This window comes from Idiotropiscis lumnitzeri, chromosome 10 (genome assembly GCF_059441095.1).
Source record: "Idiotropiscis lumnitzeri isolate Australia: NSW breed Sydney's pygmy pipehorse chromosome 10, RoL_Ilum_1.0, whole genome shotgun sequence".
In the NCBI taxonomy this organism is placed as follows: Eukaryota; Metazoa; Chordata; class Actinopteri; order Syngnathiformes; family Syngnathidae; genus Idiotropiscis; species Idiotropiscis lumnitzeri.
The window spans coordinates 22,394,184-22,416,949 of NC_142400.1; the positions used below are offsets into that span (position 1 = coordinate 22,394,184).

Below are 22,766 nucleotides of genomic sequence, written 5' to 3' on the forward strand. Positions count from 1 at the left end.
TTCGGACACTCAAATGCTAAAATTTCGATAGGTTGCAGCCCTATATTGAACTCCCATGTTATATTGTTGTATTTTTATTTTTTAAGAAAACGCTTGCTTCAAGTCCCTGGGATGAACCTGCAAAAAAACAAAAATGCTCCTAAACATTTTGTAAATGGATCCTCAAATGTAGTCATGACTGGCAAAATTGCTTTCCAAATAAAAGGTTACTTAGAACCTTGTTGTTCTCCACCAATATTCCTTGCACTTTCCATCCATCAATAACTGTTCCAAATATTTTTTCCATCAATCATTTTTCTTTATTTTAATGTAATTAATGTTGCAGTTGTAAGACAAGTTAGTTTATTTAAAGAACTGTTCAATTGTGTTTTTTGAAACAAAGAAAGTCACAGATAAAAATACCAGATTCATATGGAGTATCATTAAAAGTAGGAGTATTGTAAAAATCTTCATGACATCTATTCCTAGTCATCAGTGCTGTATGCAAGCAATATTGTCTTTACCTCAGAAAGCCGCTTCTGGCCTTCATCGGGTTCCCACTCTAGTCCATCCTACTGGGGAGTGGTATTATTAATTCAAGGCAGTTTAGGTGTTAGCAATGAGGCAGGCTTGCAACATTATAGTCTTTGTGCCAAAGTTCACCTCAAAAGGGTTTGATATACGCTGTATTAGGGGGGCTCCTAGAACTGCAGTTTCCATTTGGGGATGATGAATTTGACGCAGCTGAGTGTCCTTCCCAGAAAAGGGCATCACTAGGTTTGGGGGGACTGGGGAAGGACCTTGAGCTGTCATCTAATGAGGCCTGGTTAAGTGGGGGTGGGGGCAAAACAACAGAAGCGGTCTCAATCCCAACCAAAGCCTCTCCAAAGCACTGCTGTGTTGTCCATGGTCCATTGTACCAGCAGTCCTCTCTCAAAATGTCCGGCAGAAAGGTGCTAGTCTGGCCACCAATGGGGGGACAAGGACGTCCAGAACACGAGGGCAGAGGGGGAGCACTCGGGGGTTGAGGTACTGGCGACTGAAGAACTGCATGGTTTGTCTCAATCTCTTCCAGACACTGAATTGAAACTGTTGCGGGAGATTGAAACAGAAAAAGGCAAAGCTGTCATATGATGAACAAGAAGCCCTATTTCCACCAAGCAGTGAAGTTGCATTCACTTTTGCACAATAGTATTTTTTGTTTCAAGGGGCACATGAAAAGTTCTGTATCCATTCATTCATTATGTGAACCACTTAACAGTAACTACCAGAAGTTTCATATTCGCAGATGAACTACTCAATGAACGCTAGGAAGATGGAGACACAGCTGTGGATCCTTTTGTGCAAGATGCGGAAGGTTTTCTCTGTCCAAAATGCATCACATGCTTGATAATCCCTGAGCCTCACCCATGTGACTATGTGTGACCCTACAGCCTTAAGTGGTTCCAAGTGGATATGTGTGCCGGAGTGCAGATAGTAAGATTCAAAGCTTGGAGGCTAGGTCACAGCAAAACAACGGCCGAGCTGAAGTTGCTGATCTAATTATTAAGAGACCTAATCTAACTTGTACCAAAACAACTATTCCTTTCAATACCACCTTTAGACACTGTTAGCACAGTGGTAGTGTACAGTGCAGGTGTTGCAGGGTGGATGGAGATAGAATTCATTGCCAGGTTGGACTGCAAGGTGTACTTATGTCAGAGTGATAAAAGTAAGTGTGCATTGCTTGAAATCACAGGACGTGAATTTTGAACTCTCTCTTATACATAAACAGATTCTTAAAACAGTACCTTTTAACACGGTAAATACTTTGCTAATGAAAACAGAAAAGGCCCGAGAAAAAAAAAATCTAGATTTATTTAGCGTATTTTCGGAACTATCCAGCGCTCCCTACCACTGAAAGAAAAATCCACAGAAAACCCGCACCATTGTATTAGCCGAATGGTTCAAAATCAAGGAAAAAAGTTGCAGTTTATAGTCTGGAAAATACGGTAGTTAACTCGGTTTTATTTACTTCAAATATAATTTGCATACTTTGCGAAACCAATTTCAACTACTGTACCATATTAGGTGTACATCTTTAGCAATCATTTTAGAACAAAACACCATTCTCAAGTTACCACTGGGCCTTGCAAACCAATACTGCTGGAGTGTGGTGCTTGCGGGCAAAGCTAAATGTACTGTATAAGTATGGAGAAATGTTAAAAAAGATTACTCCCTTTTGTCAATTATTGAAGGATCAAAGAACGCTATTAGAACAGTATTTGAATTAAAAATCAAAAGTACTGCAAGTAAAAGGAACATTCAGAGCAAAAAAAAGAAATACAAATGCTGACAGAGCTTCCTCAAAATGCAGTGGAGAGGAGACGCAGCGATGTTGATGAGATCTTTATTTTTCTGGCTAGTTGCAGCGTTGAGGATTCACTTTTTTTTTTTTTTTTAATTTCATAAGAAAACATTGGTGAAAGCGTTCCAGTTATAGTGGCTTTTTCTAAAACATTTTGCCGTCGTAAACTTTAAAGTGACGTTTGTCTTCATTGAACTATAAGATGAGCAGCTGAGCCTGGGAGCTCCCAGCACTTTTTGTTCAACTTTTAAAACAAATTTGTCTATCTTATGAGTTCTAATAAAGCTTTAACATGTTATGTTGTTATCCCCAAAGTTGTTTAAAAACATGTGCTTAAATACAAAAAACTAAGGTAAGTTTTGGAGTTATAATTTTTCAACATTTTGACACCATTTTATCCCTTCTTTCTACAAATGAATATTGGCTTCAAATATCGGTTATTGGCCTCTATGACTACTAATAATCACTATCGCCCTGAAAAAAGCATATCTGGCTATCACTTATATATTTACATTCATGTCAAATTATGTTGTATTTTTAGGTGCAAGAATTCAGCTAGCGTGTGTTGTCAGGCCGATTTCATAGTACACCTTGAGAAAAAACCTTGCTGGCTTCTGTGCTGTGTGAGTGAACCGGTCTTAGAGTTGATGGACTGTTAGCCAATTAGATCACGAGTTGGTTACAATAAAGCCTTCTCGCAGGCCTCATGTTGAAGGTGCGAACGCGTTCTGTGATTCGATAATCACTTGTGGGAGGGCAGCGCTATACGGAATCATCAAATCCACACCAGGCAGAAAATCTAAAACATATTCTTGCTTATTTTAACCCACAATGGCCGAAGGAAGGAAAAGTGTGGTTTTGATTCCAGATACACTTGAAGGGCCATTTTCAAGATGAACGTGTCAGGAAAAGCTAGCTCTCGTGAGCCAAGTAAGTAGTGCATAAGTGTGTCTGTATATTATTTCTCCAGCAGTGGTGTCATAAATGATGATATTATGTGGGGTATTTATTAAACTTGGACTAAGTAGGACTTCACTGAAGGCGTAAGTGTGAAATGCATTGCCCTCTACTGAACCCATTTTCCGGTTCCGGCGCCGCGCGAGTGGCTGCCTGTTTACAGCAGCGTGGCTCACTATTGAGCCTTTTTCGTGTGTTTTTTCCCTTTACCCTTTTTTATTTTATTTTTACCTCACCTCAGCAATGGACATCCAACTTGCGGTGGTTTTACTGCTGTTGGGGGCTGTTTTTTGCGCGATCGTGTCCGGAGACGAAACTCGGAGCTACGGATCGATCGTGTACACAAGCGATCAGCTGTTAGCACTCCGTGCTAACCCCGCGTGGGCTCCAGGAGCGAGACCCGATATTCCCCGCGAGCTGAGGAGGAAGAGACGGGGATGTCGTGCGGGGGCTAAACGCCAGGCAAGGATGAGACGATATCACCCCGTCCTCCCGTCCGTTATTATGGGGAATGTTCGATCCCTCCCCAACAAAATGGACGAGCTAACAGCGCTAACCCGGCACGAGAGGATTGTCCGGGAAGCTAGCTTGCTGGTGTTCACGGAGTCGTGGCTAACAGAGCTAACGCCGGACGCCGTCGTGGAATTGGACGGCTTCCAAATACTACGCGCGGACAGGACACTGGAGAGCGGTAAGAGAAAAGGGGGAGGGCTGGCTGTGTTTGTTAACGATAGATGGTGTAACCCTGGGCATATAACTGTTAAGGATCAACTTTGCAGTCGGGACATTGAGATGATAGCTGTTAGCATGCGTCCGGTCTATTTACCGCGAGAGTTCAGTCATGTGATCGCGGTGGCGGCGTACGTGCCTCCCTCTGCTAACGGTGAGACAGCCTGTGATGTACTGAATGCAGCTGTGAGCAGGCTACAAACGCAGCACCCAAATGCCTTGTTCCTTATCTCTGGTGACTTCAATCATGCTTCTCCTTCCTCCTCTCTGCCTTCATTCACACAATATGTAACCTGCCACACCAGAGACAATAAAATATTGGACCTCTTCTATTCCAACACCAAGGAGGCGGACACGTCACTGCCCCTCCCCCCGCTGGGCAAAGCTGACCACAACTTGGTTGCTCTCCTGCCTGTGTACAAACCTCTCGTCCGCAGGCAGCCAGCTGTGACACGCACAGTTCAGCGATGGTCCGGAGAAGCCGAGGAGGCCTTGAAGGACTGTTTCAACACAACTGTGTGGGAGGTATTCAGCGAAGCTCACGGTGAGGACATTAATGGTCTAACAGACACAGTTACAGACTATATTAACTTCTGCATGGAGAACACCATTCCCACCAGGACTGTAAGATGTTTCTCCAACAACAAACCCTGGATCACACCGGACATTAAAGCTCTCCTGAAGGAGCAAAAGAGGGCTTTTGTTTCAGGCGACAAGGACGAGCTGAAGAGAGTGCAGCGTCAGCTGAGAAGGAGGATCCGAGAGGGGAAAAAGTCCTACAGGATGCGGATGGAAGAACAACTGCAGCGGAACAATGCCAGGGATGTCTGGAGGGGCCTGAAGACCATCTCAGGCCACGGACAAGCAGGTAAGACCCAGAAGGGGGGGGGGGCTTCAGTGGGCAAATGAGTTGAACCTATTTTTCAATAGGTTTGATCAAATGTCTGACCCCGCTCAGGCTTCCCTGATGCAGCCCCCACCCACCCCTCCTGCCACTGCGAACAAGACCCTCTCTCCCCCTCTCTCGCCCCTCTCTCTCTCCACAGGCTCCAGTTCCCAGCCTCATCAGACAACCACCACTTCCTCCTGCTCAGCCTTGTTCCTCACAACATCTCAGGTGAAGAACCAGCTGAGGAAGATGAAGGCGAGGAAGGCGGCAGGCCCAGATGGGATCAGCTCCCAGCTCCTCAAATCCTGCGCAGACCAGCTCTGTGGAATCGTCCAGCACATGTTCAACCTGAGCTTGAAGCTGGGCAAAGTCCCCCAGCTGTGGAAAACATCCTGCCTGGTTCCGGTTCCAAAGACACCCCATCCGAAGGAGCTCAACAACTTCAGACCAGTGGCGCTGACGTCTCATCTGATGAAGACCCTGGAGAGACTGGTCCTCGTCCATCTGCGCCCCCTGGTCAGCTCCTCAATGGACCCACTCCAGTTTGCATACCAGCCTGGCATCAGTGTGGATGATGCCATCATCTACCTGCTCCACACTTCACTCTTCCACCTGGAGAAGGCGGGGGGCACGGTGAGGATCATGTTCTTTGATTTCTCAAGTGCTTTCAACACCATCCAGCCCGCCTTATTGGGAGACAAGCTGGAGCAGGCGGGAGTGGCCCACCACCTCATCACATGGATTCACAACTACCTCACAAACCGGCCACAGTACGTGAGAACACAGGACTGTGTGTCTGACGTGCTCCTCTGCAGCACGGGAGCGCCGCAGGGAACTGTGCTGGCTCCCTTCCTGTTCACCCTCTACACCTCGGACTACAAATACAATTCCACAATCTGTCACCTGCAGAAGTTCTCTGATGACTCTGCGATTGTCGGCCTCATCACTGACGATGACGATCGGGAGTACAGAGGGGTTACGCAGGGGTTCGTGGACTGGTGTCAGCAGAACCGCCTCCAAATCAACGCTGGGAAATCCAAAGAGCTGGTGGTGGATTTCCCCAAGCGTCGGCACTCTCCACCTGCACCAGTGAATATCCAGGGAACAGACGTTGAGAGGGTCTCAACTTACAAGTACCTGGGTGTTCATCTGAACAATAAACTGGACTGGAGCGACAACACAGACGCTCTCTGTAGGAAGGGTCAGAGCAGACTCTTCCTACCCAGGTCCTTTGGCGTTCAGGGGACTCTCCTCAAGAACTTCTATGACTCTGTGGTTTCATCTGTCATTTTCTATGGAGTGGTCTCCTGGGCAGGAGGCATCTCGGGCCGGGACAAAAAGAGGCTGGACAAACTTGTGAGGAGGGCCAGCTCTGTCCTGGGCTGTTCCCTGGCCTCTGTGGACTCAGTGGGGGGCAGGAGGATGATGGCAAAACTGTCATCAATGCTGGACAATCCATCCCATCCCCTCCACTCTTACATCACTCCACAGCTCCTTCAGTGACAGACTGTTACACCCTCGCTGTACCAAAGAGAGATTTCGCCGCTCCTTCCTGCCGACTGCTGTCAGACTTTTTAACAAGAACATTGGGTCAGGCCTACAAACAGGAGGGCATTAGTGCAATTGTGCAGTCCTAGAATGCAATATACACTACTACTGTACTTTCAGCCAAGGGTGTACTTAAACATCGACCAATGATGTATTTTGTTTACCATTACAGTATTCTTATTACAATACTTCTATCACTGTAGTATTTCTACCACTGCAGGATCTTCACTATTACAGTACTTTTATCATTGCAGTACTTTTATAATTACGGTATTTCCTATCATTGCGGTACTTTTACTATTACAATACTTCATCATTGCAGTATTTTTCCATCGTTGCAGTACTTCTACCATTATAGTACTTTTATCATTGCAGTATATTTTATCATTGCAGTACTTTTACCATTACAGTACTTTTATCATTGCAGTATTTTCTATCATTGCAGTACTTTCCTGTCATTTCAGTACTCTCACCATTACAGTACTTTTATCAGTGTAATATCTTTATCATTGCAGTATTTTCAATCATTCAGTAGTTTTTATCATTACAGTGTTTCCCCCTCTGTATAATGGACAGGCATTAGGAGTGTTTCCTTACACTTAGATACGTTTATACTGTGTATATTTGCATGCTTTTTATGAATGTCTGCTGCTAATGTTACACATTAACGGCTACATTACGCCGCCGACTCTGTGTGATCTATATCTTTGCTGCTGTAACACTTCAAATTTCCCCATTGTGGGACTAATAAAGGACATCTTTATCTTTATCTTTATCTTTATGGCCCTCTACTGAAACCATGGAAATGTGGTGTTATATATAGCGGTGCACACTAAAGCGAAAATCACAGAATCAATTACAAAAATAGTTTGGATGCTGTTCAGTAAGGAATAAATAGTTGGTGTAAACTGGTTTAAATGAAAGTCTGAAGTGCAGAAAATGTCATGTGTGACTGCAAAAACATAAAAAGTGCATAAATATTTTTATTTCTTGTAATGTACATATTTCCATACATTATGTTGTGGATCAAGATCCTGTTGGCAGGTCAAGCTAAAATGAAGTTATGTTCTCTACTTCCCTTTGTAACAAATATATTTTTATGGTAATTTTTTCACTGCAGGGAGCAAACTTCTGGACTATTCTGGCTGCTGTCAGGTTGGCTGGCATCTCAGTGAATGAACTCCAGTCATTTTTGGAATTAATTCCTATCACTGGGTTTGTGCAAAAACAAATCCCACTGTATTGGGATGTTGAACAATCTGGTGTGTAGCCTTTTGTGGGTTTCCATTCTACTGTCGAAAATATGCTTCTAAGAAAGGAAGTTAAAGCACAGACAAACAAACACGCATGCATACACACACACACACACACACACACATGTATATAGAATACAATACAACTTTAGATAGCGCATTTCACAACAGCACAATGCTCATACATTTTTGGCAAATGTTATGTGTGGAGGATACAAACATGTATGCGCACGCAGGTCTCTATGCTTAGCATTTTCCCAAGAAGCACGTGTGCTCCTATACCGGTGGTGGTATGTTCCTTTGCGTTGTATTCAGGTGTTATTGAAATGGAGTAGAGTTAGGTCTCAAAAGATTTTTATTTTCCAGCCTATATGCATAAAATAACAAGACTTGTGTTTTATTTATGGTCACACGGGCTCTCCTTGCCCACATCCAGAGCGAGAGTGCAGAAAACAAAATGTACAATAAAACAACATACCTGTGTGCATAAAAGAACATGAGACTGGTGTTTTATTTGATGGTCTCACTGGCTCTCTTGGGGATCATAGACAACAAAATAGGTTGGCTCGCCAATCAACGTTAACAATGTTAGCCCAATTTCTCAACGGACAGTCGCCCAAAACGTTGCCCAGCGACCACAACCCTTCCCACAAGTCACCCAGACTATCCCCAGCAAGGTGTTCACAACCACACTGAAACCCATCTGTTGTAATGCAGAGTTTTATTATTTCAATTGCCGTGACATCACCACGCTATCACTCTTTGCAGCACGTACACCAGCTCACATAATAAAAGCACAGGTACAAGCAGAAAAATAAGAAAATACATGAGAAATCACAACAACAATATTAGAAGTAGTTTGGTGAAATTAATAGCGTATTGTACTTGTTAAATATCCCAAGTTGAAAAATCTAGTCGCACACAAAGGGGCATGATGAAAATGTATCAAATAATATTTTCCATAGGGAGATATATACACAAAGGTATGACAATCATTTACAATATAAAACATGTAAAACAGGACAGGGTTTTTAAAGAGCAATTTATAGCAGCCAGGTATTAACACAGTAGCAGGCAGAGTTCACAGAAGGTGCTTGAAGAATGTCTGAATTTGAGGTGGGAACAAACGGTCTGGCATACCTTTAATAGACCCTGTTTAACAAAGTGTTTTGAACGGCGCTGAATTTTAATTAACCAACTAGTTCAAATTCCCTAACAAAAAGGCTGCTCAGTCGGTCTGTTTGAATTCAAAGAATATCATTGATCCAGCAGTTATTATTGATCTGTTTGGAGCTCATCCAACGTTCGACAGCAGGAGTGGGATTTCGGCCAGTCCGGATTAAACTTGTATTTCTTTCTGGGAACGGTACCTTCTTCAATAACATTAGCAACAGCGTTGGCATCAGGCACCACTTCTTCCTCGTCTTGCTCTTCATCCTTTCTGCCTCGCTACCCGAGTCCACCCTTTTAGGCTATTCCGCATTTACTCATTTAATCAAATGAATTGTTTTATTTTATTTTTTCACAATTATTCCTCTTTCTTTTGCTAAACTTAGGCATTGCAACTATTTGTTTTGCTATCCTGCTTCCTCTCCCCAGTGGATGAAGTGCTTCTTTTCAGTGGACACCACAGTGTTGTGTTCAAGTGGATACTCTGCGACAGCATTCCAATGAGCAGAACATTAAAAAAAATCTATAATAAACCCGTTAAATTTGTTACTTGCACAGGTGTCCCTAATTTACAGGTCGCACTATTCTATTTCTATGCTCGTAAAACACTTAAACCGGCTCGCGCACAAACACATGCACACCTCACCTCGTCTTGTCTCATTGATCAATGGTCTCAGCTTGCGAATCAGGCCTCTTTGGTGTCTCATTTCGGAATGGAGACCAATGATCTCAGAATGCAAAGTCTCATATGCATGCTGCATGCTCCTCTCCCTGAAGATACAGAGAATTTAAGTGGATTTAAATACTGTCCACATGCTGGTAGACTCAGCTAAAGATGGCCTTTCACATGTGTTACCTATCACGATCTATAAATAATTTCAGATCAATTGATTCTGCAGGATTAACATGGCAAATGAGGGTTGCTGATACGGCACTATACAGGAGAAATTGCATGAGTTGTCTGCTTTAACAATTAATGTTGACAAAGCACAGTTACAAGTGATGAGATGAATACTAGAGAACAGGTCGTTCAATCTGCATTCCAAGCATGCATCAGAAAATAATACAGGCATAGTTTGAGTGACCAGCAACACATTAAACGTGTCCGATCCACACCTGACATTAAGAAGCAAATCTCATTAATACTTTTTCTTAATTCAAAACATCAGCCTGAAACTAATGCTGAAGTGTGAGGAAAAAAGAAGCAGCTTTTTCTAATTAAAAAACATAACACTTTCAGAAAACTATTGACACAATAAACAATATAATACAATACAATTTTATTTATATAGCGCATTTCACAACAGCTGGAGCTGTAACAAAGCGCTTTTCCATATGCCATCATATAAATTAGTAGGTAATTAACACAAATATAAATGTATTCAGGAAATACGGTGAGGACAATTTATAAGCTCTGATCAGAGAAAAGTAGGTGGAAGACAACTTCCATTACCACTTGATTAAAGGAGGAGCTCATGTCAACTTTAGGAGGAAATATTGGTCTTTTGATGAAGTATATGTCAGATGTGAGCGGATGAACGTTTAAAGTGCAGACTCATCGCATACATATCCGATTTATATACATATATGAAAGAGGCCAAGGTCAGATTAAAAAAATATATAAATAAATAAATAAACATAAATGTACCGGTCACACTGCATGAAAAAAACTGGTGTTGCATATGTGCAAAAAAAAAAATGGAATTGAGCGGTGAACGTAGCCCAAGGTTTGCTCCCTTTAATACAGTTTGACAGTTTTAAACTGATATTTATATATTTATATTCCTAAACATTGTACTTGCAATGTTATACTTCTTACTTATGCCAAATTTGCTCGACACATCTAGTGCTGAAAATGCAATATTGCCACTTTTGGACATCTCACTGTATAGCATAAATCTTATCATTCTGTATATTTTATGCTTGGTTTTCTTGAACACGTGATGGCGCCACAGAGCAAATGACGCACCATGAAGCTTTGAACCTTGTACAAAACAATTGGCTGGAAAGATTCAGTGCTTCATTATCTAGTAATTGTGCTTATCAAATATCGTACCTGGGAATGAACTTGTCGTCACACATCTGTTCCAGGTTTGATCCATTCAGGCCACATACTTCTACCTATAATAGAGCAAAGTTAGAGTTTACAGATTCTTTCAACATATCGACTTCACAGGCTTGTTTTGAGAATCCTTCTCAACCTAATCTTTCAATTTAAAGCCAAATTGTCAGAAGGATTCTATAATCACTTCCGGTTCCGGCGCCGCGCGAGTGGCAGCCTGTTTACAGCAGCTCGGTTCACTATTTGATCCTTTTTTTGTGTGTTTTTCCCTTTACCCTACTCGGAGCTACGGATCGATCGTGTACACAAGAGATCAGCTGTTAGCACTCCCCGCGCCGGCTCCCGGAGAAAGACCCGATATCTCCCGCGAGCTGAGGAGGAAGAGATGGGGATGTCGTGTGGGGACTAAACGCCAGGCAAGGAGGAGACGATGTCCTCCCGTCCGTTATTATGGGGAATGTTAGATCCCTTCCCAATAAAATGGACGAGCTAACAGCGCTAACCCGGCACGAGAGGAATTTCAGGGAGGCTAGCTTGCTGATGTTCACAGAGTCGTGGCTAACAGAGCTAACGCCGGACGCCGTCGTGGAATTGGACGGCTTTCAAATCCTACGTGCGGACAGGACACTGGAGAGCGTTAAGAGGAAAGGAAGAGGGCTGGCTGTGTTTGTTAATGATAGATGGTGTAACCCTGGGCACATCACTGTTAAGTCATTTAATCCCAGAAATTTTTACTAGCGGAAACCCCTCAATTTCAGCGTTTTTCTGTATGTTGACTGATTTTGCAAGCCCAACAGAATATTGTGTTCTAATGCTATAAAAAAAAGACGTATAAATACGTCTTTGGGAGGTAGGGACTACATTTTTGATAACGTATATGTATGTCTTATGGATTGAATGAGTTAAGGATCAACTTTGCAGTGGGGACATTGAGCTGATAGCTGTTAGCATTCGTCCGTACTATTTACAGCGAGAGTTCGGTCATGTGATCGCGGTGACGGCGTGCGTGCCACCCTCTGCTAACAGTGAGACAGCCTGTGACGTACTAACTGCAGCTGTGAGCAGGCTACAAACACAGCACCCAAATGCTTTGCTCCTTATCTCTGGTGACTTCAATCATGTTTCTCCTTCCTCCTCTCTGCCTTCATTCACACAATATGTAACCTGCCACACCAGAGACAATAAAATATTGGACCTTTTCTATGCCAACACAAAGGAGGCGTACACATCACTGTCCCTCCCCCGCTGGGCAAAGCTGATCACAACTTGGTTGCTCTCCTGGCTGTGTACAAACCTCTGGTCCGCAGGCAGCCAGCTGTGACACGCACAGTTCAGAGATGGTCTTGAGAAGCCGAGGAGGCCTCAAAGGACTGTTTCAACACAACTGTGTGGGAGGTATTCAGCAAAGCCCACGGGGAGGACATTAATGGTCTAACTGACACAATTACAGATTATATTAATTTCTGCACGGAGAACACCATTCCCACCAGGACAGTAAGATGTTTCTCCAACAACAAACCCTGGATCACACCAGACATTAAAGCTCTCCTGAAGGAGAGAAAGAGGGCTTTTGTGTCAGGCGACAAGGAGGAGCTGAAGAGAGTGCAACGTCAGCTGAGAAGGAGGATCAGAGAGGGGATGGAGGAACAGCTACACCGTAATAATGCCAGGGATGTCTGGAGGGGCCTGAAGACCATCTGAGGCCACGGACAACCAGGTAAGACCCAGAAGGGCGGGGCCTTCAGTGGGCAAATGAGTTGAACCTATTTTTCAATAGGTTTGATCAGATGCCTTCCCCCGCACAGTCTCCCCTGCTGCAGCCCCCACCAACCCCTCCTGCCTCTGCGAACAAGACCCTTTCTCCTCTCCCCCTCTCTCTCTCCTCTCTGTCTCCACAGGCTTCAGTTCTCAGCCACATCAGACAACCACCACTTCCTCCTGCTCAGCCTTGTTCCTCACAACATCTCAGGTGAAGAACCAGCTGAGACAGATGACGGCAAGGAAGGCAGTGGGTCCAGAAGGGATTAGCTCCCAGCTCCTCAAATCCTGCGCAGGCCAGCTGTGTGGAATCGTCCAGCACATGTTCAACCTGAGCCTGAAGCTGGGCAGAGTCCCCCAGCTGTGGAAAACATCCTGCCTGGTTCCGGTTCCAAAGACCTCCCATCCGAAGGAGCTCAACAACTTCAGACCAGTGGCACTGATGACTCATCTGATGAAGACCCTGGAGAGACTGGTCCTCGTCCATCTGCGCCCCTAGTCAGCTCCCCAATGGACCCACTCCAGTTCGCATACCAGCCTGGCATCAGTGTGGATGATGCCATCATCTACCTGCTCCACACTTCACTCTCTCACCTGGAGAAGGCGGGGAGCACTGTGAGGATCATGTTCTTTGATTTCTCCAGTGCTTTCAACACCATCCAGCCCATCCTATTGGGAGACAAGCTGGAGCAGGCGGGAGTGGCCAACCACCTCATCACATGGATCCACAACTACCTCACAAATCGGCCACAGTACGTGAGAACACAGGACTGTGTGTCAGACGTGCTCCTCTGCAGCACGGGAGCGCTGCAGGGAACTGTTCTGGCTCCCTTTCTGCTCACCCTCTACACCTGGGACTACAAATACAATTGCTCCACCTGTCACCTGCAGAAGTTCTCTGATGACTCTGCGATTGTCAGCCTCATCACTGACGGAGACGATCGGGAGTACAGAGGGGTTCCTCAGGGTCCTCAAAACTGGTGTCAGCAGAACTGCCTCCAAATCAACGCTGGGAAATCCAAAGAGCTGGTGGTGGATTTCTGCAAGCGTTGGCACTCTCCACCTGCACCAGTGAATATCCAGGGAACAGACGTTGAGAGGGTCTCAACCTAGAAGTACCTGGGTGTTCATCTGAACAATAAACTGGACTGGAGCGACAACACAGATATATAGGAAGGGTCAGAGCAGACTCTTCCTACTCAGGAGGCTGAGGTCTTTTGGCGTTCAGGGGACACTCCTCAGGAACTTCTATGACTCAGTGGTTTCACCGGTCATTTTCTTTGAAGTGGTCTCCTGGGCAGGAGGCATCTCGGGCCGGGACAAAAAGAGACTGGACAAACTAGTGAGGAGGGCCAGCTGTCCTGGGCTTCTCCCTAGACTCTGTGGACTCAGTGGGGGGCAGGAGGATGACGGCAAAACTGTCATCAATGCTGGACAACCCAGCCCACCCACTCAATGACACTCTTAGAACACTCCACAGATAGACTGTTACACCCTCGCTGTACGAAAGAGAGATTTTGCCGCTCCTTCCTGCCGGCTGCTGTCAGACTTTTTAACAAGAACATTAGGTCAGGCCTACAAACGGGCGGGCATTAGTGCAATTGTGCAGTCCTAGGATGCAATACACACGACTACTGTGCTTTATCCAATACTGTACTTAAATATTGACCAATGCTGTATTTTGTTTACCATTACAGTATTCTTATCATTACAGTATTTTCTATCATTGCAGTACTTTTTCTACTACAGTATTTTCTATCATTGCAGTATTTTTTATTATTGCAGTACTTTTACCATTACAGTACTTTTACCATTGCAGTATTTTCTATCATTGCGTACTTCTACTATCACAGTACTTGTATCATTGCAGTATTTTCTATCATTGCAATACTTTTACTATTACAGTACTTTTGTCATTGCAGTATTGTTATTATTGCAGAATTTACTATCATTCAGTATTTATTATTTTTTTTTTACCATTGCAGCGTTTTTATTTATTTCCCCTCTGTACCATGGACAGACATTAGGAGTGTTTCCTTACACTTGTTTATGTTGTGGGATGTAAGTGTGTATATACATGGGGATCTGTGTATATATGTATATACTGTGTATAGTTGCATGCTTTTTGTGAATGTCTGTTGCTAATGTTATACATTAACGGCTACATTACGCCGTCGCCTCGGTGTGATCTATATCTTTTCTGCTGTAACACTGCCAATTATCCCCTTTGTGGGACTATTAAAGGACATCTTTATCTTATCTTTATTCTTTCAATTGGTTATTTTCGTTGTCCTCCTTTCACTATTATTCCAACTGCTCCTTCCAAGTCCATCACACCACAGACGTTTACCTCACGCATTTCCAGTTGTTTGCTGTTTTCCACTGTCACCCTTTCCACCTCCTCCTGAAATTTAAGGATTTTTAGCTCAGCACTGACACAGTCCATCTGCCAGTAATCCTCAGGACTGTTCAAGCTCTTCATCACTGCAGAAAAAACAATACATGTGCAAGTAAATGAGTATTTAAAAAAATAATAATAAAAAAGTACAATGGCCTGTCTCAAGTCAAATATAACCACCTGTGGCGCACTGAATTATCTCCAATTTCATAATTACAAACCCAATTCCATTGAAGTTGGGGCGTTGAAATGTAAATAACAGAATACAATAATTTGCAAATCATCTTCAACCTATATTTTACGGAATACACTTCAAAGACAAGCTATTTCATGTTGAAATTGATAAACTTGATTATTTTAGCAAATAATAATGAATTTAGACTTTTGTGGGTGCGACATGTTCCAGAAAAGCTGGGAAAAGTGGGAAAAAAAGACGATCGATGCGATGCTATTCATATGCCAATAAATGAATAAAATTAACAAAAAAACAAGTGATGCACAGAATTCAGGGAGTCCTTCAGCTTCAGCCAATCAGAAGGCTGGTTAGAGAAATGTCTATAGTGGTGCTTTTGTTTTTTTTTCCCCGTTGCTGTAGTGTAACCTGTCATGTTTATCCCTTGAAATAACAATAATAATTAGTAATTAATCATTAATTATTAATAACATTAGTAAATATGGATGAGGACTGAGCCGTGTAAGTTCATACAACCAAACTCAGTTTTGCTCCCGCTATCATTTTAAAAACATACGTTAGCATGCATGCATGGCAAGCTATGGTATTTTGAAATGCCTGCGCTCAATAATACGGTGCGCCCTTTGTGTGAAATACAGAAATAGCACCCCCGACTGCAACTGCACCCTTTAAAATGTTGCGCCCGATGGCCGTGAAAATAGTCTACTTGTTAGTGGGGTTGTTTATTTTTCACCACGGAGGAGATCTGTATAACGAAGCTTGTTGCTGCTGTAACGCACGTACTTACACATACAATACAATGACATTTTATTTGGATAGCTCATTCCACAACAGATGGAGCTGTATGTAACAAAGCGCTTTCCATATGGTGTAATATAGTACAAATATAGTCCATGCTGCAGCGGAGTGTAGTGTATTTTCATATGGTCAAACGTAAGACTCATTTTATGGCCATGATGAGATTGTTGCTCTTAGGAATAACTAGTCTTGTGTTGGACCCCCCTAGTAAGCTGAGTTACTGTCTTGAGAGGCATCGGGCCTCAACATTGTTCATGGCGGGTCAGGGATTCCAACAGGAGTCCTCGACTTCCCAAGGTACGTGTATGCAGAAAGGGGGTCTGGCGCAGAGGAATTGCATTTGGGAAGGGGTCCGTACTCTGTACCCTCAGGAGGCTGTTGAAAGGCCATTTTAAGGGCAAGCAGGATAAGAATGCATAGCAACAAGGGAGAATTGGATATTCATGTCCTTTGTTAGCTTTTCCTATAAGAAGGGAAGGCTCGAGAGGGGGAAGAGCTTTTCTTTTGGGTAACATCTGGCATCAGCTGATTTGACACCAATAAAATCTTTTTCCAACCACCGGTGTGTCCCAGAAGTTTTTTCCATCATCAATCCAGCCTTGCTCGGCGACCTGTCCGGAGTGAAACTTAGCCAGACCCGCACATCAACAGCAAAATATACCACAGGAGCAAGCTATCACAGCACCTAGTATTCAAGCAAACGCAAATACTTCTGGGAGTACGGGCGACAGCTTTGACAGGGAGGTGACTTTTTTTTTTTAAGTAGTTCAGCGCTAGTTAATACTGTAATATGCCGCTGATTCGTGAGCGTGGTGGAAGCCCTTCAAAAATAAAAACGCACCTTTGACGATCTCGAAATTGCATTGTCTGAGATCACTGAAACACTGTCCACTCACTTTACTTCTGAGTGGGATAATGGGGATGCATGGGCAGTTCGTTCTGCGCATATAATAAATATGCATCAAATATTTTGACTTGATTAATTATAAAAAATGCCAGCCCGTTAGCATGATAGGTTTGACAGTCCTAGTTTTTACTTAAACATGTTCTGGGTCCAGACTTAGTGGATAAGTCAGGACCCAATGAAGCAAGCAAAGGTATTCCCGTGTTTATAAGTGATAGAAAGACAGCTAAAGAACTGAGAAGGACCTCTGAGCAAGCCAATGTCTCCCGTCATCACTGCAAGATTAGAGCTCTTTAATAATAGATCACTAGTTAACAAAACACGATTGATTAATGACATAATTATTGCATATGATCTTGACTAATTTTTCAGGTGAAGCAAAAAATGTTAGTTTTTTGAACGAACGCCGAAGTGGCAAAAACCAAGCAGCGGAGTTAGCGGGATTTTTAAATAATTTTTTAAGTGTAAAGAAATTTTATGGGGTGATTTTAATTCATTTGAATATTATATTTTATGACAAAAAGGCAACGTGATGGAGGAATTTGAAGGAATGCTGTCAGTAATCTGTACTGACTATGACTACCTGATCATAAATGGAGACTTTAACATTCATGTTGACAATTTGAAAAATTAGAAAACAACCTTTTTGTTGCATTGATTGATCTTAAAAAAAAAAAACTGAATAAATTTAAATAAATGTTTTTTTTTTCCTTTTTCGGAATTCTGCACGCAGGTACTAGTTAGCCCCAAAGACAACACGTACCCTACGTGTCTGTTCCAAAAATAGCTCACCAGTGATGTTACACAGTGACTTACAAAGAAAAACTCAGAAGAATGTTATTTATCTAAATTTAGATAGAGGGAAGATAATTGTAAAGTGACGCGTTTAAGAAGACACCACTCCCTGCCCAGCCTGATGTATACCTTGAAGATGTCTTGATGGAACTGTTGCTCACAGACAAGTCCCCTCCAAGTTCCCACCGAGCCATTAGTCAAAGACACACCCAATCCTTTTTGTGTTGATGGGTCCCCATCCTTGCTGTAACAATTGGGTCACTCTTGAGAGTGTATATCTGATATAATTTTGCATGGTTTAGAGGATAATTGGCAAAAAACCTTGTTGAATCAGTATTTAAATCTGAAGGGAGTTACAAGTGGTGAGTTATTCTTCCAAAATAGAGGTCTAAAATTTGTTCCGAATGGACAATGTTTATTCACGACAACTACTGAACATGCAAGAAAAAAATCCTATTCTACGGCAAGCCTAAATGAATGAAGCAAAAACACAAATCGTAAATGAATGAGAGGGTAATGACAAAAAGGGACATCTAATAGATAAAGATGTCCTTTATTAGTACCACAATGGGGAAATTTGCAGTGTTACAGCAGCAAAGACATAGATCACACAGAGGCGGTGGTGTAATGTAACCGTTAATGTTTAACATTAGCAGCAGACATTCAGAAAAAGATGAGCGTAAGGTGTAGCAATGACTGTAGTCACAGTGTTATGGAACGCACAAAATTTGCTAGCATTCACTTACAAATTTGTATGCACCAACTAAAAGCCAAGGGAGCCGCATATGTCGTCACTTACATCGGTGCACCAGGGTCTCGCGTGTTGAGCAGGTGTGAAGAGAAAGAAAATATAAGAGGAAAGTGCCAACCAAAGAAGAACAAACATGGCCGTTGGAAGCAGGCAAAGCTTGGTGGGGTCTCAAGTGACCTTGTGCAATCGAGGATGGAGCGGAGCGGGCTCGTGGCGAGGGCTGGGCGATATGACCTCAAATCAATATCTCAATAAATTGAGCAATATTACCTCGATAACGATAAATGCACGATAAATGGGCAAAATTATGTCGGTTGTTGTAATAAATTTTGGTAATGGTAAATATTCTGTTTATCGCCCAGCCCTACTTGTGGCCTTTGCGTGGCGCTCACAAAAGCCATATTTTTATGATTTCACCTGCCACGTGCGTGGTGGGGGCTGAGGAACCAGAACTCAAGCTAGTTGCCACTCCACGGTCCGAGGTATTGGGGAAATCCCAAACTACCAAATGTTCACAAAAATAACATTTGGGAGCCAAAACGCCCTCGGCAGTTTGTTCTCTGTGGCAATCTCGAAGAGTTGGAGAGAGAGAGTTGGGGTGAAGATAGAGTCGTAGAGTGTAGAGAGAGAGTCAGAGACAAAGGTGAGGCCTTTTATCTGCTGAGGACAGGTCGAGGTGCGAAGTATCCGTCCCCTCTCAGCTTCAGATTTCAAGTGAGGTCCAAATATTTCACTAAAATTTGAGTCTATTCAATTGTTCTTTTAGATCTTTTTGTGTTTCACAAATTCTAACTTGCTTCAAAACTCATGCCACGGCTGGAAACATCTCACCAATTCCGAAGTCCAGGGAATTAAGACTATAACTATAACTATAACCATAACTATCTATACTGTTACATCATAACATGACCAGGAAAATAGTTTTTACCATGACCTAACAGATTCATGAGCGCAGAGTTAGCAGGATAAGCACAGTAATGATACACAGGCATACTATTTCATTTCAATGTAGTTTGGGTAGATAATCCTAAACAGAACCTTGTAGCTTCAGTTTTTACGTAGACCTCTTGGGATCAGTCGGCCAAGTTGGTGGAAGCTGACCCCCGCTGTCACAGGTCTGGCAGATGCCAAACTATCTGTATTGACGGCAGTTTGAATACGCAGGCAGTGTCTGCTGATCTCCTCTAGGTAACGAAGAGTGTTACTTATCAGGAGTCTGTTGATCATCTTAGGATCTGGCAAGTCCTTGCCAAATCACTTTGGAGGGACCCCCTGCCGATCTCCTTGATACTGAGCAGACATGGCGATGGCTGGATCTTGTCTCTCAGACGTCGATCAGTGGTCCACATGTGGCATATTCGCTACATTGCTCTTAACTCATTTTCTGCCGTGGACGAGTCCATTCATCAAGCAAAATCGTCACGCCCACTGCTGTTGATAATTGAATTCCTCAAACCATTTGTATTATAATGCGGTGGGTGGGACAAAGTGTGGGCCATCTTCTCCGAAGTCTTCAAGGTTAGAGACATTATTTTTTCCACCAATAGGTGGCAGCACCACGACGGATGATTCAGCATCCAACATGAAAAACGGTCAAGGAGGAAAAAGGTGGGCAGGATGGGGGCCTCAGAAGGGGGAGCCATATTGTAGAATGGAAAACTCCAGATTGCAGACCCTCGAGCATAGTATAGTTGTTAGAATAATATTAAGAGGTTATTCTACATTTGCCGTGAGACAGCTTTATTTTAATACGTAGTGCATATCACATGTTGCAAATCTAGTGAAGTAGATTATGCTTGAGTGTTTGCAGTTTGAGTGGAAATGCAGGAGAAAAGCTGACACAATCAACATCATGCTGAATCCTGATAAGGGATGTTTGCTGAAGTCTGCTGCAACTACGACGACACCTATGCTAAAGAAGAATGTCGAGAATAATAAAGAAACTCTTATGAAGTGGCTACAGAGAAATAACATCAGAACAATTATTAACAAATGTAATAAAGAGAAGTTTAATATCACACTGCACAATATTAACTACACGGTATAGAGTTTGTCGCTAATTTTGGTTCACACATTAACTAGCAACTCTGGGAACAGCCACCTGCACCCAGGTTAAGGCGACTCAAAATCAACATGAGAGAAGTGCGGACGTGAGCAGGATCAACAACAGCTGCGACCAGAATAAACATACCCTTGATCTGTTGTGTAAACCTGTATTGTGATATAACTCATGATTTTCAATAAAAGGCCCAGGGAGGTGCAGTAAGCTTCAGAGATTCGACCCGATCACTGGGGTAACATCTCTCCTGGCTGCCAGACTCTTGCCACTTGGTGTCCGTGTCTATTTTGTCTCTGAATTTCCTACTTGTCATGGTAAGCGTCGCTTCACCACATTTGATGTGATTCTCCCGCGACATTTCAAAGTTCGGGCTGGATGGTGACTGGATCGAGCGGAGGGAACAGTGATGGCTGGAGAAAGACTGTGCACAGCAACTAATATTAAAACCCTCATCTTGAGGCCAGCCTCGCTTGAACATCCCGACGCTCGGCTCGATCACCATCCGACTAAACCAGAAGGGACAACACGGAACACCAGGGGTAAGATAAACTTTAAAAATAAATTATGTCTGATTGACGAACCTGACAATAGTGGAGCTAAACGAATGCCAAAGATGTCGTTATTCCTGAAAATGACGGCGAACAAAGAGAAACAGGAAAGATGACGCTTGTGGATGAACTGCGGATCTAAGGAGTCGTCAAACAAGCCCCACCATGATCCAGTAGTGAGGCATTGAAGACTCCTCCCCAACAGTATCAAAGATAAGTTGCGGACTGCTCGAACGTGCTTGCGACCAAACTTTATATACGGTAGATTGACTCATCACCCAGTCAAACGTGTAGCAATGAGGTGAAAATTTATGTAAGTGTATAAAGTGCAGGAGAATTTGTTATGTATCAGGTGAAGAAACATAAAAAACATGTGGATAAGTGGTACAGAAAATGGATGGATGCATGCATACTGCAGCAATAAAAATATTTTGGGGTAATTAGAATTGTATCAGGGCTGTCCCGACTAGTCGACGTATATACGCCAGCATGCACAACATACCGCACAACATACCGTCGACGTTGCTTAAAAAAAATATAAAAAGAAAACATTGACGTTGCATGTCGATGACGTGAATACGTTAGTCCGCACCACATACCGTCAAGTGTGGTTAATGTATATACATCCACACGTTAATACTGTCAGTTACGCGCGTGTGCGCGCACACACACAGACACACGGACACCCCCCCACACACACACAGACATAGTCGCATATTGGTCAAAGTTTATACATTATGGTCAAGTTTGAAAATTGTAAATACTGTAGTTATACTTGTAAATGAATTATTTCGCCATAAAAACCACTTTGTCAGTGTTGGTTATATTATTGTAAAGAGGGAAAGCAATGTTTAGATGTTTAATGATGTTTGAGATGTCACAAAAGCAAAATATGCTTGTGTCAAAGTCAGTTCAGCTTCTTTTCACAGCTAAACTTTTCACAGAAAGCTAGTCAGAAAAGGGGAAAATGGTGAAACTTGGCTATGTTAAACTGCTGATAATAAATGGGAAAAGTAGAAAGCAACTTCTTTTTCTAATGAAAGAGGAGAGTCATCTTTCTTTTGGAGGGTTTGGTGTTTAAATAGCTGTAGAACACAATATTCTGAGGGCCTTTAAAGATCAGTGAAAATGCTTCAAAAGGGCTGGCAAGGTGGAGGTGCCTGCTCGGAAAATAGCTGGCAGTGAATGATTTAAACGATCCCAAGAAACATTGGCATTTATTTTTAGTATATTTATTTTATAGGCCCAAACATTTGGTGAATGACTGAGTAACTAAATCTTCATCTTATCAAATGTTTTAACTACAAATTATAGCATTCCTGGCTTTGCCCGACAAACCTTGGCTGGTCTCCATCTCTGTCCTAAGTTGAAGCAACTCCAGCTCTTTGCTTTGAAGCTGCTCTGTCAGCAGCCTCTCACTCTCACTCTTCTCCTTTTTCTGAGGAGACAATAAAACACGGAGAAGATAATTTAAGAGAAAGGGTTCACTTATAGAAATGCAGCGACATCATCTGAGTAGAGTATCATTTTGTCCGTGTATTGAGTTTTGCAAAGTCTTTTGTTTCTGAAATGCTATTGAATTCAGCATTGAAAGTAGAAATGAAAAATCAAAAAGCTATTAAGGGCTC

General features: G+C 42.9%; 3 protein-coding genes across 5 annotated transcripts in view; 2 read left to right on the plus strand and 1 right to left on the minus strand.

The window, feature by feature from the left end:
- The window catches only part of LOC148329660 (uncharacterized), a 9,252-nt gene extending 334 nt beyond the window's left edge, over nucleotides 1-8,918 (plus strand). Inside the window, exons 1-2 of the mRNA XM_088307645.1 lie at nucleotides 1-4,880; nucleotides 5,059-8,918. The exon at nucleotides 1-4,880 is cut by the window's left edge and continues 334 nt beyond it. Coding sequence (XP_088163771.1) covers nucleotides 3,527-4,880; nucleotides 5,059-6,404 — 2,700 coding nt within the window. The 5' untranslated portion in view covers nucleotides 1-3,526 and the 3' untranslated portion in view covers nucleotides 6,405-8,918. The remainder of the gene's footprint in view (nucleotides 4,881-5,058) is intronic.
- Nucleotides 276-22,766, minus strand: part of azi2 (5-azacytidine induced 2) — a 48,559-nt gene continuing 26,068 nt past the window's right edge. The window contains exons 4-8 of one of the 3 annotated variants that reach the window (XM_088307648.1): nucleotides 22,477-22,576; nucleotides 15,043-15,176; nucleotides 10,929-10,993; nucleotides 9,519-9,643; nucleotides 276-1,068 (exon numbers count right to left, since the gene is read on the minus strand). In XM_088307648.1, the coding sequence (XP_088163774.1) occupies nucleotides 644-1,068; nucleotides 9,519-9,643; nucleotides 10,929-10,993; nucleotides 15,043-15,176; nucleotides 22,477-22,576 (849 nt within the window). In that variant the 3' untranslated portion in view covers nucleotides 276-643. The remainder of the gene's footprint in view (nucleotides 1,069-9,518; nucleotides 9,644-10,928; nucleotides 10,994-15,042; nucleotides 15,177-22,476; nucleotides 22,577-22,766) is intronic. The other 2 variants (XM_088307647.1, XM_088307646.1) reach the window with 2 other exon arrangements.
- Nucleotides 9,641-14,673, plus strand: LOC148329662 (uncharacterized). Its single transcript, XM_088307649.1, has 2 exons — nucleotides 9,641-12,651; nucleotides 12,833-14,673. The coding sequence occupies exon 2, from the start codon at nucleotides 13,203-13,205 to the stop codon at nucleotides 13,803-13,805; it is 603 nt and encodes a 200-aa protein (XP_088163775.1). The 5' UTR covers nucleotides 9,641-12,651; nucleotides 12,833-13,202; the 3' UTR covers nucleotides 13,806-14,673.